The sequence below is a fragment of the Symphalangus syndactylus genome, chromosome 18 (genome assembly GCF_028878055.3).
Source record: "Symphalangus syndactylus isolate Jambi chromosome 18, NHGRI_mSymSyn1-v2.1_pri, whole genome shotgun sequence".
NCBI lineage: Eukaryota > Metazoa > Chordata > Mammalia > Primates > Hylobatidae > Symphalangus > Symphalangus syndactylus.
In genome coordinates, this window is record NC_072440.2 from 57223314 (window position 1) to 57243703 (window position 20390).

Below are 20390 nucleotides of genomic sequence, written 5' to 3' on the forward strand. Positions count from 1 at the left end.
TTAAATGTAGTATATTAAGTGGCTTTAATTTTCTTTTTACTTTTCTGTAACTTTGCAGATTTTCTATCATGAAAACATACTGCCTTTGGACCTAGAAAAAAGTTATTTGAATATATAAAGTACTGGATGTGGCACCTGACTTTCAAGGCTGACTTTTGTTCTTACTTGATGACAGGGACTTCTCTACGGCATTCTTTAACAGCATCCCCCTCTCGGGCTCCCTCGCGGGCACCATGCTCTCTTCTCATAGCAGTCCACAGCTACTGCCACTGGACTCCAGTACCCCTAACTCCTTCGGCGCCTCGAAGCCTTGCACAGAGCCTGTGGTGGCTGCCAGTGCCAGACCTGCAGGCGATTCTGTCAATAAAGACAGGTTAGTGGGTGCCAAGGCTTGTTCCTGTCCTTGGGGAAAGTTCAGGTTTGCACATAGTTTTGAGGACAGAGAATTTTATTCTGTTTGCACTTTGTGGCCCCTACAATGAAAAAAGAAAAAAATGCGTGATTTGAAATGGGGACTTCTCAGAGGGGAGGACTTGTTCAGTGAGTCTCTGATGCACAGGACTGTGAGGATTTCACAAAGAGTGTATCAAGGCTTACCAAGGGTCAGGCTGCTAAGGGTGGGAACTACCACTGAAATGCTACGTGCTACAGGGTCAGCCCCACCTGGCAGCTCTACACTGGAGGTACTTCACATTTCTGGGGCCTCAGCCTCCACTTCACTCTGCTGAGCACATCGCACAGCATTCATCCTAGGCAGGGTGCTCCTGTGGGAGGGCACAGACTCCCCTCATACTCTCAGAATTATATTCACTCACAGAGCCTGTGTCCTCACCCATTGTTACTTGGAAACCAAATTAGAAATCATAAAGAACCAGGCAAGCACAAAGGAAAGCCAGGAGTGAACATTTGCTCAGCACCTGCTCTGGGTTACACACCCTGCTAGGCCCCAGCCATCGCAGGGGCTTAATTGGTGGGTCCTCATCCTCAGGGAGTGTGTAGGCTGGTGGGGGAGAGGCAGTCACAGGGTTGCAGGTGGCCCCTCAGGTCCCCTGGGTAGAAATGGCTAGCCATCCAAAGAGGGGCTGGTATCTCAGGGATCAGGGAGGTGCCTCAGAGGGTACCCTCCACAGGGCTCATATAGGCCTACCAGGGGATGAGGCCTGGGGATTAGGGGCAGCAGCCCCCCCAATCCCCTGAGGAAGGCCAAGAAGGGGGAGAAGGCCAAGGTATCTGTGCTGGATCAGGTAGTCTGGGCTTTTCCCCAGAGTGGAGATGTAGAAGGCTTTGAGACCTCCATTTTAGGAAAGTGACTCTATTAGGTGGCGGTGCCCCAAATTGACCACTCCCTGGCACATACAGCTGATACTGTCAAAGCGATTCTCCATTGGTGGAATGGAGTCTTGTGTTACTGCAGCCCCCTGCTTTTGGGATATAGCTGATACCGTTAGAGCAATTCTCCACTGGTGGAATGGAGTCTTATGTTACTGCAGCCTCCTACTTCTGGGTGCTAGCACCATGGCTGTGGAGGCATGCCCAAACATTAGGTCACTGCCCTGGGGGGACCCTGAGAGGATAGGAAGAGAAGACTGAGCAGCAAGACCAGTGAGGAAGCAAAGCATGCCAGGAAGAAGGGAGCCTGAGAAGGACAGACCATGCCAGATCTGAGAACTCTTTGGGGATGGCCCATTCTAGTGGCCACAGATCATGGAGGAGAAGAATGGGGCTGTCCAGGGTGACTACCAGGCATGTGGTGTGGTGTCTTGGCAGATAGGAGTGGAAGGTGTTATCCTGGGTGTGCTCAGGAGGAGGCCCAGTGGCCATGGTCCCAAAGCGTGTGGTGTGGGCTTGGACATGAAGGATGGACCAGGCAGGCTTCTGCCTGGCCTCTCCTTTCTCTATGGAATAGAAGATGAAAGTTGTGTGATGAGCACTTGGAACGTAATGCTAAGAATGTGACACTGTCACAGGGAGATATGGGAGGGGCCGCTCAGGATGGAGGATGCCTGACTAAGGGTAAAGGCCAGGAGCAGACCATGGCTTCAGGACCCCAGGTGCAGGCTTATCTCATGAGACTCATTGTCAAAGTGGGAAAGGTGAGCGGTTGGAGTGGTTTGGCGTAGAGGTGCTGTATTTAAGTTGTGGAGATAGGGCAGTATGACTAGAGAAAAGGGTTGTAAGAACCATGTTCTAGCCCTCATTCTACCCCCAAAAGCTCTCAGAACAGTGCAAAGGGGGAAATGTGAATGCATTTGCTCACAACCTTCTAGGTGTCCATAATTTTAACACATGAAAATTTTAAAGAAATGGGAGCGGTAGATTGTATCTTGAAATTTTTTGTGTTTATGGAAGTTTGATATTTGTGCCTTCTTTAGTAGGCTCCAAATAATGCAAATACTAGACCTCCAGATCCTTTCAGGATTGCACTTGACATGCCTCCCCTCTTCTTCACCCCAGTATGAATGCTACCTCTACTCCTGCTGCATTGTCACCTTCTGTGTTAACGACCCCGTCCAAGATCGAACCCATGAAAGCGTTTGACTCCCGGTTCACAGAGCGGTCCAAAGCCACACCAGGTGCTCCTGCCCTGACCAGCGTGACTCCGACAGCTGTGGAAAGGTAGGTGGTAGCTGCAGGACCCTGAAGGACCAGGGAGGGTGCAGGCATGGGTCAACCGCACAGCGGCAGTGTTCCCACCAAGCAACCTGCCTTCCTGTTGGGGAAAAGACTCTAGCCCCTCAATACATGGAGCAAGACTGCAGAGCCCTTAGTGAGCCACCAGGAGAAAGAGTTGGCTCCTTCAAGTGGGAAGGTGGCTGGAAGGAGCTGTGGGGGAGGACAAGGCAAAAGAACCACAAGGGCAAAGGCACAAGGATTGATCAATGCAGAGGCTGGACTGAGAATAATGGTGTTTGGATGGAGCCCAGAGTTCGCACAGAAGAGAGCATGAGATTAGTTGGAGAGGTGGAAGCCTCTGATATTGATACATCATGGAAATGACGGCCTTCCACTCAGAAACTGACCAGAGGTAGAGAGCTGCAATAAAAATGATGTAGGTGAGGTCTTTGTCAAGTCAGATTGGCTTCTGAGCTCTTGTGGACGCTATGCTACTTGTCCATTCTCTAGGTCTCCCCTCAAACACAGCTGTGACATCATGCAGGCTGTAGTTCTTTATTTCTTGGAGTTTCGCAGTAGTGCATCCTCCCGAGGTGGCCAGAGCGAATGTCTGTAGCCTCTGCCATTGGCACTGAAGTTCTCTGCCTCTGAGAGGGCCCCTCCCTCCAAGCCTGGCTTGACAAGGAGCTAAGTTCACATCCCAGTGAGTCAGAGCCTAGGAGAGGAGAGGCAGATGTGGGGTAGACTTTGGGGGCTTAAGAGCTGTCCCTTAAGAGTTGCACCCCACTGCAAGGTTTATAGGGCTCAGCAGCCCTGAGCAGACACACCCTAGCTTGTGCCACCATCAGCCAAGTACAAGGACACTGGTCAGAAACTTGCAGTAGCCACACAGCCAGCAGGTGCCCAACAAAAGGAGCATTTGTATGTGACCTGTCCTTGCAGTAGATGGTGATTTGGAGCTAAAGCCACAGCATGCTACCTCTGGGGCTTTGCTTCTGAAAAGCCCTGTCCAAAACTGCATGTCTGGGCAGGATTTATTCTCCTTGGAAAACAGTTCCTGGAAGCTAGCATGGGAGTACCCTTTCTGCAAGTTTGTTGCTGTATCTATAAACTTGGTGTGGAATCTTGTAGTCTACTCTGTAATCTAATCATGCTTGTTTCATAATTAACTCAATGCAGGCCACGTTCGATAGCTCATGCCTGTAATCCCAAATGCTTTGGGAGGCCAAGACAGGAGGATCGCTTAAGGCCAGGAGTTTGAGACCAGCCTGGGCAACATATTGAGACCCCTATCTCCACCAGAAAAATTATCCAGGTGTTGTGGCATGTGTCTATTGTCCTAGCTACTCTGCTCACTGCAACCTCCGCCTCCCAGGTTTGATTGATTCCCCTGCCTCAGCCTCCCAAGTAGCTGAGATTACAGGCACCTGCCACCACACCCAGCTAATTTTTGGTATTTTTAGTAGAGATGGGGTTTCACCATGTTGGCCATGCTGGTCTCGAGCTCCTGACCTCAGGTGATCCACCCGCCTCAGCCTCCCAAAGTGCCGGGATTACAGGCGTGAGCCACCACGCCCGGCCTCCGTGCTTCTAAATACTTTGAAATGCTGGATTAAATGCAACCCTCATCCCTAAAATGAATGACAAGTTCACAGGAAAGGGCAGTACCCAGAGTCTAAAATCTAAGAGTGAACAAAAAAGCCAGAGCAGCGAGGACTCAGTCAAGAGGACTTGACTGAGGACCTTGAGTTTTAATGACCACATCGACTTGAGACAAAGCCTGGGGTCTAAGCCATGTAGGAGTTGGAATTAAGTCACCAGCATAAAGTCAAGCTGCTTAAAAAAGGACTGAGGCAGACCTGGGAGAATCCAACTGGCAGCACAAGAACTAGCAGAGAAGTTGGAATGTCTCATCCTGTTTTTGGGTTGGGAGAACAGTCTTCCCTTGAGACTGTGTAACCACAGGCCTGCCCTCATGTGGATTCAGGGCCAGTTTAACACTAGCTGTGTTGTCTAGAAATCACCAACCCGAGAAATGAACACAAAGGAGATCCTGGTCTAATTGACATCCAGAGGCACTTGGCAGAGATGCTTATCCACCATGCAGTGACATTCCTTGGGCCAGGGCATACAGCATTACCACTGATAAAGCACTGCTTAGATGATCATAAAATCCACTGTCACAAGAAGAAAGTGCCTGTCATGCACAAATGTCAGAAGACATACTTACTGGGAGACTTAGGTTTCTGTAAACCTGTGATCATAGAATTGTCAGATGGCACTATAAAATATGTTTAAGTCTTGAAAGACAGGAAAGCTAAAACAAAATGTGAGGAAAGATTAATACTGTATTCTGTAAACAAAAATTAACTCAAAAGGGAACAAAGAACTAAATGTAAGAGCAAAAACTATAAAACTCTTAGAAGAAAATATAGATAGAAATCTATGTGACCTTGGATTAGGCAACTGTTTCTTAGATATGACACCTAATGCACAAACAACTAAAGGAAGGAATCAATAAATTGGACTTCATCAAAATTTAAAACTTTTGACTGGATACAATGGCTCATGCTTATAATCTTAGCACTTTGGAACCTGAGACAGAAGGTCCAGTAATTCAAGACCAGCCTGAGCAACATGGCAAGACCTCATCTTTATAAAACCATTTTAAAAATTAAAAGCTTGGCCAGGCACGGTGGCTCACGCCTGTAATCCTAGCACTTTGGGAGGCTGAGGTGGGTGGATCACATGAGGTCAGGAGTTCGAGACCAGCCTGGCCAACATGGTGAAACCCCATTTCTACTAAAAATACAAAAATGAGCCAGACATGGTGGCAGGTGCCTATAATCCCAGCTACTCAGTAGGCTGAGACAAGAGAATCGCTTAAACTCAGGGGACAGAGGTTGCAGTGAGCAGAGATCACGCCACTTCACTCCAGCCTGGGCAAAAGAGCAAAACTCCATCTCAAAAAAAAAAAAAAAAATTAAAAGCTTTTTTGCTTCCAAAGCACTATCAGAATTGAAAGACAACCTACAGCATGGGAGAAAATACTTGCAAATCACATCTAATTAAAGTCCAAAATTTAAATTATATAAAGAACTTTTACAATTCAACAATAAAAGGACGAATAACACAGCTTTAAAATGAGCAAAAGATCTGAAGAGAAACTGCAAAGAATATATACAAAGCACAGGCACATAAAAAGACAATCAACATCATTAGCCATCAGGGAAATACAAAGCGAAACTCCGGTGAAATACTTCATACCCATTTGGAGGTCTGTAATTAAAAGATCAGATAGTCAGATAATAAGAAGTGTTGGTCCTATAAACCTGTGATCATAGAATTGTCAGATGGCACTATAAAGTATGCTTAAGTCTTGAAGGACATGAAAGCTAAAACAAAATGTGAGGAAAGATTAATATTCTATTCTATAAACAAAAATTAGCTCTAAAGGGAACCCTCATATACATGCTGGTAGGAATGTAAAGTCTTTTAGCACCTTTGGAAAACAGTCTGGAAGTTCCTCGAATGGTGAAATATAGAGTTATCATCTGACCTAGCAGTTCCCACACCTAGATACATACCTAAGAGAATTGAAAACATATATCCATGCAATAACTCATACATGAATGTTCATATCCGTACATAATAACCAAAAAGTGGAAACAGCCCAAAGGTCCATCAGGTGATGAATAGATAAGCAAAATATGGTCTACCCATACAATAGCATATTATTCAACAATAAAGAGGAATGGAATGCTTACATGTGCTACAATAACGATAAACCTTAAAGACTTATGGTAAGAGAAAGAAGCCAGTCACAAAGGATCATAGGTTGTATGATTCCATTGATATGAAATGTCCAGAATGGAAAATCCATAAAGAAGGTAGAGTAACAGTGGTTGCCAGGGTCTGAGGGAGGGAGGATGAGGAGTGATTACCAATGGGTACAGAGTTTCTTTTTGGAATTATGAAAATGCTCTGGCATTAGACAGTGATGATGGTTGCATAACCTTATGAATATACTAAAAGCTAATGATTCTATACTTTAAAATGGTGAAGTTTATGATATATATATCTCAATAAAAATTAAAAGAATAATACACCATCAAAAACCAGATTTGGAAATGAACCAAAAAAAATACTTTTAGAAAAGAAAAATAATAATCATTGCAGTTTAAAAGTCAACAAGCATTTCAGAGAGCAGATCAGAACCAGCTGAAAAGAACATTCAGTCTACAAAATTGGCCAGAGTGGCACAGTGGTGAGGAGGTGGAGCTGAAGACAGGGCCATGGAGAGGAGTCCCCCCAGGAGGATGTGCTGTGGAGGGTTGTCAAGAGGGAGTTAAGAGGCTTACCAGAAGGTGAAGAAACCTCAGATTTTGAAATGGAGCAAGTTCTGAACAAAATAAATAAAATGAATTCCCCACCTGAGAGAAACTACAGTGTGCCACAGACAGTCCTGCTTATTGAGGAAGACACTCATGTTTGCTTCGTGGCTTTCTGTGGCCCTTATCTCTCATGTAGTGCATACCCTGAATGAGAAGCCGGAGGATAGCCCTTGGATTGGCTTAGGAGACAAAATCTTGACTGTATATCCTGGGTCCTGGTGCCACAAGGGTTGGTTCCTCAGCAGCTGTGTCCACAGGGTCTCACAAGACCGTCCAGCCATAAATATGGCTCTAGCAAGATCTGTATAATAAGGGGCCACCATCACATTTGTCATCCTCAGCTTCTCACTTGAAAGTGGCAGTGAGTGAGCATTCACTTGGGTCTGAGCTTCCTCCTTTCCAGACAGAATGAGTATAGTGAGCTTCTAGGAGCCTGGTGCTAAATTCTCAGGTTGGGTTGGATCCTTATGTGAGGAAAATGAAATAAAACAAGTCCCAGTATCTTTAACAAAGGCCTTACAGAAAATGCAGATACTTTCTTGATGTGGCTGTTTTCTTGTATTGATTCTCAATGAAAACCAGGAGGAGCCCTTTAAAACACCCATCACTGGAGGCCTGGTGCAGTGGCTCATGCCTGTAGTCAATCCTAGAATTCTGGGAGGCCGAGGCGGGTGGATCACTTGAGTGCAGGAGTTTGAGACCAGCTTGATCATCATGGCGAAACCCCATCTCTGCTGAAAATACAAAAATTAGCTGGGCGTGGTGGTGCGTGCCTGTAGTCCCAGCTACTCGGGAGGCTGAGGCAGCAGAATTCCTTGGACGCAGGAGACAGGGGTTGCAGTGAGCAGAAATCACTCCACTGCAGCCTGGGCAACAGAGTGAGACCCTGTCTCAAAACAAGAACAAAAACAAAACAGGCCAGGCGCGGTGGGTCACGCCTGTAATTTGGGAGGCCAAGGTGGGCTGATCACCTGAGGTCAGGAGTTGGAGACCAGCCTGGCCAACATGGTGAAACCCCATCTCTACTATAAAAATACAAAAATTAGCCGAGTGTGATGGCGAGAGGCTTAGGCAGGAGAACCGCTTGAACCCAAGAGGCAGAGATTGCAGTGAGCCGAAATTGTACTATTGCACTCCAGCCTGAACAAGACTTGTCTCAAAAAACAAAAACAAAACAAAACAAAAAAACACCCATCAGTGGAGATTTTCTTTGTTTGTTTGTTTTTTGAGACAGAGTGTCACTGTGTCACCCAGGCTGGGGTGCAGTGGTGCAGTCTTGGCTCACTGCAACCTCTGTCTCCCAGGCTCAAGCAATTCTGCCTCAGCCTCCCTAGTAGCTGGGATTACAGGTGTATGCCATGACGCCTGGCTAATTTTTGTATTTTTAGTACAGACGGGGTTTCACCATGTTGGCCAGGCTGGTCTGAACTCCTGACCTCAAGTGATGTGCCCACCTCGGCCTCCCAGTGTTGGGATTACAGGTGTGAGCCACCGCACCTGGCCTTCAGTGGAGATTTTCTTTGAGGCACAGTGTCATGCAGTGGTTAGGGGTGGTGCACAAAGTAATACACCTTGCAGGTTAGACCCAGGTCCCCACTTCCTCAGAGAGGGAGGAGGGATAATCTTGAGACACATGGTCTTTCTGAGTCCATCTTCTCTCAGGCAGAATGGACCTGCCAGGAAAACCCTCCTCATAGGAGGTATCCCTTAACCTTGGGCCTGTAAAGCCGTATCTTGGTCCTTGCCTCACAGTGAGCAGCACGTGTCAGCTCCTGCTGTTGTTCCTTCATTGTGCGTCACAGCAGTTAGGCAGTGAGACCCCTGCAACCTGACGGGCACTTCCTAGCCAAGAGCCTCAGGTGGGTTGGGAGCCAAATGCTAGCATCCCAGGTACAGGGTAGCAGCCCTGGGTGAAACTGTGGGTCTTCTGCTCCACCCTCCCCTAAGGCCAGGTGTCAGGCAGAAGCACGTAGGGACCTGAGGTAAGTGACTACAGGGCAAGTAGGCCTGAGCAGACAGAACCTAGGATGGAGCCCATTTGTAAGGGGGGCAGCCCTGGCCAGCTGTGCTCTTGCTTCACAGATGTCTAGACCCATTGGGCAACTGCTATAGATCGATTTACCTGGTGCTCCCAGGGATATTGTAATAACTGATACAAGCCCACATGCAGGCTGGGGAGGTGCAGTTCCCAGTGGGCCACTGGCCCCAGGGTCCCTGAATGGGGCATCTGGCAGAGGCAGGAGGTGGGGAGACTCCTAAGGGCTCTCAGGGGTCCCAACCAGAGAGAGTGGAGCAGCTGGAGCTCGGCAGCGCCAAGCAAGTGAATGTCATGGGCCAGTGCTGCGGTGAGCTCAGGAAGCCACCGCACGCCTTAGAAACTTAGATGATAGTTGGACGTTGCTGTGACATTCTTGCTGTATTTTACAAAACGATAGTTACATAAAAGTCTGACTTTTTTTCCATGTTTCACAATAGGATTCTCCCATTTTAATACATGAAACCCTTTCAGATCAGTCTGAACCAGGAAAATTCATGTTAGAAAAAATTAGAACAAGCTAATATTCTATTTCCATATTCAGAACATTTGAGAGAAAGCATTTTTGACTGCTCCAAAAGCTTATTTAACAAAAAATTTAATATGAAAATGTACATGATCTGATTTTTACAACATAGTAAAACAAGCTCTTTGGAGAGACAAATGTCTGACATTTTTTAAAAAAATAATTTAAAAAGGATTTTGAGGAGCACTGACTCAGGACTTCCAGAATATTAAGCTACACCCACAGGTGGATGCTTTGCCCTGTTGTAGGACATTAGAAGAAAGGGGAACAGGCTCTTCAATTTCACAGAGCAGTGTCATGGGCCTCTTGTCTTCTCAGTTTTTCACATGGATACAAATGAGAAGAATCCAGGATTCTACACACTGGTGTGTGTGTCTGCCCACATTTCTTTGACCCGGGTGACTAGCAGGGAAAACAGCTGAAGACAGTGCCTAGGGGAGGGGCTGACAGGCCAGAGGCTGGTTAGCAGTGGGAAGGCAGGCAGGGATGAGGGCTCTTGGATACTAGACAGGAGTTCACTCATGGTGAACTCCTTGAGGAAATAAGATCAGTGATAGCGCCTGTGATCCAGGAAGTCTATCATATTTAGAGATGTTTAACACAGCATTTTGAGAAACATTTACCCACTTCTTCAAAAGAGAGGTGTTGAGGAAGTAAGCTATTCATTATGTTGCCTCTCTTTAATATTTATAAGGACCAAAGTACAGGCGCTTCTCTGTATCCATGGGTTCCACATCTATGGATTCAGCCAACTATGGATCAAAAATATTTGGGAAAAGAAATTCCACAGAGTTCCAAAAAGCAAAAACTGAATTTGCTACATGCCAAGTACTACTTTGAATCCATGCAAATGAAGTTATTTTTAGGCATTGTACTATGTATACGTGATCTAGAGATTATTTAAAGTATATAGGAGGCTGGCTGGGCTCACCTCAGTGGCTCACACCTGTAATCCCAGCACTTTGGGAAGCCAAGGCAGGCAGATCACCTGAGGTCAGGAATTCGAGACCAGCCTGGCCAACATGGCAAAACTTCGTCTCCAGTAAAAATACAAAAATTAGCAGGGCGTGGTGGTGCGTGCCTATAATCTCAGCTACTTGGGAGGCTGAGGCAGGAGAATCATTTGAATCTGGGAGGCAGAGGTTGCAGTGATCCAGGATCACACCACTGCATTCCAGCCTGAACAACAGAGTGAGACTCCGTCTCAAAAAAAAAAAAAAAAAAAAGTACATTGGAAGCTGTGCCTACATTATATGCAAATACTAAATCATTTTATATAAGGGACTTGAGCATCCTTGGATTTTGATATCTCCTGGGGGTCATGGAATCAATCCCCCTGCAGATACCAAAGAATGACTGTACTATGGAAAAATAGTTCAGATGGAATGTTATTTGAAAAAAGCCAGACATACAGTTGTATTAAAGTATGATTAGTATATAAATAAATATAATCAGAAATGAAAGGGGGCATTAATACCAACCTTACAAAAAGGATTTTGATGGCATGATATATTTCAATGTATGCCAATAAAGTCCAGGTGCAGTGGCTCACACCTGTAATCCCAACACTTTGGGAGGCCGAGGTGGGTGGTTCACCTGAGGTCAGGAGTTCGAGACCAGCTTGGCCAACATGGTGAAACCCCATCTCTATTAAAAATACAAAAAATTAGCCGGTTGTCACAGTGCATGCCTGTAGCCCTAGGTACTCGGGGAGGCTGAGGTATGAGAATCCGTTGAGCCCAGGAGGCAGAGGTTGCAGTGAGCTGAGATCCCGCCACTGTACTCTAGCCTGGGCAACAGAATGAGAACCTGTCTCAAAATAAAAATAAATAAATCCCTTATTATTTCAACAATATGCACAGCATCTTCACCAGGAGATTCCATCTTAAGAAACTACTTTCTTTGCTCTTCCCTAACTAGCACCTCCTCATTTGTTCAAGTTTTTTATGAGATTGCAGCAATTTAGTCCCATCTTCAGGCTTTACTTCTAATTCTAGTTCTCTTACTGTTTCCACCACATGTGTAATGACTTTTTCCACTGAAGTCTTGAACCCCTCAAAGTCATTCATGAGGGTTGGAATCCGCTTCTTCCAAACTTTTGTTAAGGTTGATATTTTGACAGCCCGTGAATCACAGATGTTCTTAATAACATCTAGAATGGTGAATACTTTCCGGAAGGTTTTCAGATTACTTTGCCCAGATCTGCCAGAGGAATCTGATATAGCTTACAAAATGTTTTTTTGTTTTTTTGAGACGGAGTCTCGCTCTGTTGCCCAGGCTGGAGTGCAGTGGCGTGGTCTAGGCTCACTGCAAGCTCCGCCTCCCGGGTTCACGCCATTCTTCTGCCTCAGCCTCCCAAGTAGCTGGGACTATAGGCGCCCCCCACCACGCCTGGCTAATTTTTTGTATTTTTAGTAGAGATGGGGTTTCACCATGTTATCCGGGATGGTCTTGGTCTCCTGACCTTGTGATCTGCCTGCCTCAGCCTCCCAAAGTGCTGGGATTACAGGCATGAACCACCACGCCTGGCCCACAAAATTTTTTTTTAATTATTATTTTTAATTTATTTAAGAGATAGTGTCTTGCTATGTTGCCCAGGCTGGAGTGCAGTGTTATTCACAGGCACAGTACCACTACTTATCAACACAAGAGTTTTGACCTGCTCTGTTTCCAGTCTGGGCAGTTCACCTCTCCTTAGGCAACCTGGTGGTCTCTTGCTCTCAGAAGGTCACTATACTGATGCCAAACTTAATGTGGACACCCAGTTGGCATAGCACACTATACTCAGAACTTCTGGGCTTAAACAGTCCTCCTGCCTCAGCCTCCAGGTAGCTGGGACCACAGGCAAAAAAGTACCTCTTAAATAATGAAACTTGAAAGATGAAAATGCTCCTTATTCATGGGCTGCAGAATGTGTGTTGTGTTAGTTGGTATGAAAACAACATTCATCTCTGTCAGAGCTCTTGGTTGACCAAGTGCATTGCCAGTGAGCAGCAATCTTTTGAAAGGAATCTTTTTTTCCGAGCAGTAGGTGTCAACAATGGGCTTCAAATATTCAGTAAACCATGCTCTAAACAGATGTGCTGTCATCTAGGCTTTCTTGTTGCATTTATAGATTTAGAATAATTCTTAAGGGCCCTAGGATTTTTGGAATAGTTAATGAGTATTGGCTTCCACTTAAAATCACCAACTGCATTCACCCCTAATAAGATAACCAGCCTGTCTTCTGAAACTTTGAAGCCAGGCATTGACTTCCCTTCTCTAGCTAGGAAAGTCCTACATGACATCTTCTTCTGATAGAAGGCTGTTTTACCTACACTAACAATCTGTTGTTTAGTGTTACCACCTTCATCCATGATCTTAGCTAGATCTTCTAATACCTTGCTGCAACTTCTACATTATCACTTGCTGCTTCACCTTGCCGTTTAATGTTATAGAGGCAGCTTCTTTCCTTAAACCTCATGAGCCAACCTCTGCTAGCTTCAGACTTTCTTCTGCAGCTTCCTCACCTCTCTCAGCCTTCATAGAATTGAAAATAGTTAGAGCCTTGCTTTGGATTAAGCTGTGGCTTAAGGGAGTGTTGTGGCTGGTTTGATCTTCTATCCAGAGCACTAAAACTTCCTCCATATTAGCAATAAGGCTGTTTTGCTTTCTTTTCAAACGTGTGTTCACTGGAGTAGCACTTTTAACTTCCTTTAAGAGCTTTTCCATTGCATTCACACCTTGGCTAACTGGTGCAAAAGGTATAGCTTTTGGCCTGTCTCAGCTTTCAATGTGCCTTCCTCTTTAAGCTTAATCATTTTTAGCTTTTGGTTTAACACTTACTTAGAGGCCATTATAGGGTTATCGATTGGCCTAATTTCAGTATTGTTGTGTCTCAGATAGTAGGGAGGCCTGGGGAGAGGAAGGGAGACAGGAGAACAACCAGTTGGTGGAGCAGTCAGAACATAAATGCCATTTATTAAGTTCACCATCTTACATGGGTATGGTTCACAGTGCCCCAAAACAATTATAATTAATACTAACATGAAAGATCACTAATGGCAGATCACCAAAACAGATACAATAAGAATGAAAATGTTTGAAATATTGTGAGAATTATCAAAATGTGACACAGAGACACGAAATGTGCACCTGCTGTTGGGGAAATGGCGCCAATAGACTTGCTTGATGCAGGGTTGCCACAAACCTTCAACTTGTAAAAAAAACGTAGTCTCTGCGAAGCACAGTGAAGTAAAGCACAATAACACAAGGTATACCCGTGTACTTATTCAGAATTGTTCTGTCTTCTTGAAAAATTGACTCCTTCATCTTTATCACTGTGTAATGCCCCTCTTTATCCTTGATAACTTTACTGGCTCTGTTGCCTACTTTGCTTATGTAACTACACCAGCTTTTTTTTTTTTTTTATAGGCTTTATTTGTTAGAGCAGTTTATGTTCACAGCTAAATTGAACAGGAAATACAAACAGTTCCTATATGCCCCCCTCCCCAACATACCCATAGCATCCCCCACTTTCAGCATCCCCCACCAGAGTGGGGCACACCATCACCCAAAGTTTACATTTGGGTCTACTCTTGATGTTGTACGTTTTATGGGTTTAACCAGTGTATAATGACATATATTCATCATTATCATATCTTACAGAATAGTTTTTTGGGTTTTTTCGAGACAGAGTCTCGCTCTGTTGCCCAAGCTGGAGTGCGGTGGCACAGTCGCATCTCGGCTCACTGCAACCTCCGCCTCCCAGGTTCAAGCGATTCTCCTACCTCAGCCTCCCGAGTAGCTGGGATTACATGTGTGTGCCACCACACGTGGCTAATTTTTGTATTTTTAGTAGAGAGCGGGTCTCACCATGTTGGCCAGGCCAGTCTCAAACTCCTGACCTCAAGTGATCTGCCCACCTTGGCCTCCCAAAGTGTAGGAATTACAGGAAAGAGCCACCACACCCAGCCAGAATAGTTTCAATGCCTTAAAAATTATGTGCTTTATATAGTTACCTTCCTTCCCCCAACCCCTGGAAACCACTGATCTTTTTATTGTCTCCATAGTTTTGCCTGTTCCAGGTTGTCATATAGTTAGAATCACCCCTTTTCTTGTATTTATTTATTTACTTATTTTTTATTCTTAGAGATGGGGTCTCATTATTTATGTGGCCGAGCGCTGTGGCTCATGCCTGTAATCCCAGCACTTTGGGAGGCTGAGGTGGGTGAATCACCTGAGGTCAGGAGATTGAGACTGTCCTGGCCAACACGGTGAAACCCTGTCTCTACTAAAATATAAAAAATTAGCCAGGTGTGGTGACGTGTGCCAGTAGTCCCAGCTACTCGGCAGGCTGAGGCAGGGGAATCGCTTGAACCCAGGAGGCAGAGGTTGCAGTGTGCCCGGCCTTATTCTTTTTTTTTAATCTTCACTTCTTTTTATCTTCTTTTTCTGCCTTCTCTGGTTTTAATTGAGTATTTTATAGGATTCAGATTTCTCAGCCAGGCACGGTGGCTCACACCCATAATCCCAACACTTTGGGAGGCTGAGGCAGGGAGATCACCTGAGGTCAGGAGTTCAAGACCGGCCTGGCCAACATGATGAAACCCTGTCTCTACTAATAATACAAAAATTAACCAGGCATGGTGGCACACACCTGTAATCCCAGCTACTCGGGAGACTGAGGCAGGAGAATCACTTGACCCCAGTAGGCGGATGTTGCAGTGAGCCAAGATCATGCCATTGCATTCCAGGCTGGGCGAGAAGAGTGAAAATCCATCTCCAAAAAAATAATAATAATAAAATAAAAATAAGTTTTCTCTCCTCTCAGCATTATTAATTATGCTTTTTAAAAAATTTTTTGGTGATTGCTCTAGAGTTTACAATAAACATTTATAACCTAACTCTACTTTCAAATAATATTATACCACTTCATGGGTAGTAGAGAGACTTCCCCACTCTTTCCTTCCATGCCCTATGACATTGGTACCACTTATTTCACTCATTCATAAACTATAGTAATTCAAGACATGGTGGCTATTATTTGTTTGAACAGAAAGTTGTCTCTTAGATCAGTTGGGAATATGAAATATAAAAGATTCTATTTTATGTTCACTGTTTTCTTCTCTAACACTCTTCCTTTCTTCACGCAGATGTGAGTTTCTGGCCTGCATCATTTATCTTCTCTCTGAAAGACTTTTAACATTTCTTGCAAGGCAGGTCTTCTGGCAACAGATTCCGGTGTCTCTTTGTTTATTTTTGTCTAACAAAGTCGTTATTTCTCCTTTACTTTTGAGGCATAATTTCACTGGACACAGAATTCTAGGTTGGCAAGAGGTTTGTTTAAGCACTTTAAATATTTCACTTCACTCTTTCTTGCATGAATGGTTTCTGAAGGGAAGTGTGATGTAATGTTTTTGTGCAGGTTAAAAGAGCAGAACCTTGTGAAAGAGCTGAGGCCCCGGGACCTCCTGGAGAGCAGCAGTGACAGCGATGAGAAAGTCCCTTCGGCTAAGCCTTCCTCACTGTCCAAGCGAAAACTTGAGCTTGAGGTAGAGACAGTAGAGAAGAAGAAGAAAGGGCGGCCTCGGAAGGACTCTCGTCTCATGCCTGTGTCTCTGTCTGTCCAGGTGAGGACAGTGGGCCCATCCTGCCTTCTTTAGCCCACCTTTCTTCACTTAGAGCTTGAAGGCCCTGTGTGCATGGTAAACCTCAGCTGGGTGGGGCACCTTGGGAACCAGCTGGCTTAGACATGCAGCCCCTGGAATGTAGCATGGAGGCCACGCTCTCCCTCAGACCTGCCCTTGACTCACCCAGTGCCCTTGAGCAGGTTCCCTGGCATGAACTGGCTTGTCCATAAGGTTAGGATCCTTGTAGCATCCCCCTCTGCTTCCTCCCTCCCAGGGTGGAAATGCCCTGGTCCCAGGCCCACCCTCACTTCTGGGTGACTTGCCTTTACCAAATGCTACCCTGTAGTGTTAGAACAAGGCTCAAGAACGTTTCTGGCTCTTCCAGTCTCCAGCTGCCCTAACCGCAGAGAAGGAGGCCATGTGTCTGTCTGCACCAGCACTTGCACTGAAGCTGCCAATTCCAGGCCCCCAGAGGGCATTCACCCTCCAGGTAAGTTCTAGGACCCTGCCAGTTCTCCCTCAGGCACACCCAGACATTCTCTGTCCCCTACCACATATAAACCCTATCTTGTCACTTCCTTGGAGATTGGTTTCCAGTGGCTCTCCATCACCTTCTGGGGGAAGTCATAGCAGATCAGGGTACCCACCAACTCTTAGCGAAATTGCCAGCCTCCACTCTCACCCACCCATAGCCTCTGTCTGGCCTTGCCCCTGGGGTCCCAGCTGCTGGGGCCGCCATTACCACCACATGTTCTGGTGCTCTTCAGGACTCTTCTCAGGTGTCCCAGCTGGAAGCCACCTCCACCTCCACACACAGCCCTGGGCAGCCTCAGGCTTGGTGTCTGTGGGACTGTGTGGTCATGGTCTATCTCCCAACCATCCTGCTAGCTTTGTCTTCTCAGTGTCCGGCACAGTCAATCATCAGAGTTGTTTGAGCTCTTGGAATGGAAGCTTGTAAGCATGTGGTTATCCAAAACACAATTCTGGAGTAAATAATCCTTTATACCCAGAGCCCTCCTGGTCACTTGGCCCAGCATAGTATCTAGACCTCTCCTGCCATGGTGCCGTCACACACACTGCTGCCTCTCTGCATACCCTTGTACCTCAGCTCAGGTGCGTGTCCTCAAGCAGCCTTCTTGGACCCTGTGTGCGGGTCACTTCCCACTGGCTGCACACTGCTCTGAGCCCGGGCTGGTCCTCACAGGGCACCAGAGAGCAGGCGTCAGCCTTTCCTACCATAGGTCCTTCTGGGCCACAGTGCAGAGGAATGAAGCAGGGAAGCCAAAGGGTAGGAACCCATAGGGTTTGTTCTTATTGCTGGTGTGAACAGAGTCAGGGGCCCTCCAGTAGTCAGCAGTGCTCAGACGTGCCCTTGCACTCAGAGGTGTTCTGACTCAGGTTCCCTCCTGGGTGCCCTGCTTCTCAGCACAGAACTCTCCCAAACTCCTCCAGCCCTTCCGCTAGGTGTCTTCCCCTCCAAGCACTGCTTGGGACTGTCGTTTCTGGGTCTGTGAAGGGGGCAGTCGGCCCTCAGCCCAGCTCACCCACTTGAGTGGCCACACAAGCACAGACTGTTTGGTGGTTCTGCCTGTTTTACCATAGGGAAAATCTGTTGGTCAGCTCCCCACACACGTGTGTGGCTGAGCCCATTTGGTGCCAGACACTGAATTAGGTGCTTCTCATACATGCTGTGCCATAAACACCCCTGCCAGTTTAGTCTCAGTTGAGCAGACCAAGTCTCACCACCAAAGGAACTGGAGAATCCCTTTGGGGGTTTTCTAAACATTCCCTCCAAGCACTGACATGGTCTCTAATCTTGCCAAACACTGCCATCTTTGAAGATTCTTCAGGTAGGAGGCTAGAAACCCAAGTCTCACTCCCAGCTCAGTCCTTTGCAGTGTGCTTTTGGGCACGTTACTCCCATGTGAGATGAAGTGGCAGGGTTGGGAGATTTTGGGATCTTTAACCCTGGCACTGCTTCTCTTCTCTGGCTGTTCAACTACACAGATGACAGGGTAGAAACCAGCTCCCAGCATTCTCCCTGCCTTGGGGCCCACATGTCTGGCCCTCTGGGCCTCCTGCTCAGCCCCTTTGCCCTACCTGCCCTCCCTCTCCTCTCTTGGCCAGCCAGTCTGTCTCTGTATCCTGCTGCTGCCTTGGGGCCCCAGGCTGCAGAGCCTTGGAGCATGTCATCCGGGCTGCGGCCCTTGTCTGAGCAGACCCATGTGTTTACTTCATCCAGGTCAGCTCCGATCCCTCCATGTACATTGAGGTGGAGAATGAAGTGACAGTGGTGGGGGGCGTGAAGCTGAGCCGCCTGAAGTGCAACCGGGAAGGGAAGGAGTGGGAGACGGTACTCACCAGCCGGATCCTCACTGCTGCGGGCAGCTGGTAAGGGTGGGCAGGTCCTTAGCCAGCCCAGGTGACACAGGCACACATGCCATCATTCTGGGCCTGGGCCTGTCTAGGGGAGGTGCACGACCCTGGGAGCACCAGCTCCCACAGAGGCTCACACCAGGCTTCACTCCAGGCCGGGCATACGTGCTTGTCATCTCAGTCCCTGCAGCACCCAGCAAGGTCAGCATCAGTATCCCTGTGTTACAGATGGGGAAACTGAGCCCTTGAGGGTTACCCAGGCCAAGCTTTGAACCTGATGGCCTGATTCCCTTGTCCAGCCAGATCCCCAAAGTCTCGAGTTCCATGCTGAGGTGTGCCTGGCTCACTTTGACCTGGGCTGGTTCCTTTTTTGGATCCCAGATTTCCATCCAAGTTGGTCAGGATGGATTTCTGACTGTCCCTGAAGTCCCCATCCCAGCCCATTCCAGATTCTGCACTGTGAGGGGGTCCTTGATTCAGTGATTAGTCACCGAGTATCTTCCCCTGGGTTCCTGGAACTGTACGTGAGCCCTGTCCCTGCCTGTGTTCAATGTGGAAGGGGAACCAGTGTTTCTCCTCAGGTTCCTGCCTGGTGTAGCATCCCAGTCAGGACCAGATACAGTCATCATAATTACACCCTTAATCATCTGCCATGAGGTCCCATGTAAATGCTTTTACTTGTGTCAAAGCACATGGCCTTAGGTCTTAGACGACAATTCTTGTGGGCCCTGAGTGAGTTTTGTGTTGTTAGGCCTAGGGGACCCCACTGTTTGTTCTGTTCCTCCCTCAAATTCCCCCTCCAGATGAGCCAGTTAAACTCCCAATCCCAGGCACCTGTGTGTCAGATGCTGCCACAGGCTCCCACTCTCTGTCCCTCCCCCCAAGGCAGGTGGCTTGCCCAGCTGAGGGCTAAGGGGTGTCAGCACAGCCTCTCCCACAGTGACATGGAGCTGTGGGGCAAGCCTGCTGGACCACCTGGGACCTCTCCTTCTGCTTAGTCCTGCCCAGTTCAGGCCCAGCCTGCAGACCTGCTCCCCAGTGTTACAGCCCAAAAATGATGGCTTTCTTTGCAGTGGGCTGGCTTGAGCCAGGCTCTGACCACCAGAGATGGGCAGATAGAATTCAGTCACAGTACCAGCCTGGCCAACATATTGAAACCCCATCTCTACCAAAAATACAAAAATTAGCCAGGCGTGGTAGTGTGTGCCTGTAATCCCAGCTACTCGGGAGGCTGAGGTAGGAGAATAGCTTGAACTGGGGAGGCGGAGGTTGCAGTGAGCCAAGATCACGCCACTACACTCCAGCCTGGGTGACAGACTGAGACTCTGTCTCAGAAAAAATAAGAATTCAGTCACAGCACTGCAGAGAGCTCCCTGTTGCCCGTTCTGCTTAGAGTGTTCTCTGATTCATACTCTCCAAGTAAACATTTGTAAACAAAAGCATCTCACTTGCCTCTCCCTTTTTGGAGCCAGTAGCAACAGTGGCTCATTAGGAAGGCAGTTGGCAGAGCTCCTTCCTTAACTGACCTCCTTGAGCCTGCTGGGGTGACTGGCTCAGCAGGATAGAAGTGACACAAAGCGGGGCTCTGGGTGGCCTACTGTGGCCAGGATCTCACTGTACTGGCTGCACATCTGCTACCGCTGCCTGGGGTCTGAGCTCCAGCCTCACCCTGGGCCTGTGGCTGGGCCTTAGGGGGCTCTCTCGGGGAAGGCAGCAGCCTGCTTGTGCAGGGCCCACCCAGGGGCCTGGTGGTCACTCGGGAGAAGCTGGACAGTGTCCAGACTGTTCTGTAACGCACTCCTTGTTTGGGAGCGCCACACATCTCCCACACCAGC

The 20390-nt window shown here is 47.3% G+C and overlaps 1 protein-coding gene across 8 annotated transcripts in view; it reads left to right on the forward strand.

Moving 5' to 3' along the window:
* HIRA (histone cell cycle regulator) overlaps nt 1–20390 on the forward strand; it is a 95841-nt gene that overhangs the window by 55038 nt on the left and 20413 nt on the right. For all 8 annotated transcript variants that reach the window (XR_008652583.2, XM_055253596.2, XM_055253594.2 and 5 more), the window contains 5 exons: nt 176–373; nt 2455–2616; nt 15975–16179; nt 16565–16669; nt 18422–18570. Coding sequence is in view for 7 of the 8 variants with exons in the window: in XM_055253596.2 (XP_055109571.1) it covers nt 176–373; nt 2455–2616; nt 15975–16179; nt 16565–16669; nt 18422–18570 (819 nt within the window). In the remaining variant the exon portion in view is untranslated. The remainder of the gene's footprint in view (nt 1–175; nt 374–2454; nt 2617–15974; nt 16180–16564; nt 16670–18421; nt 18571–20390) is intronic.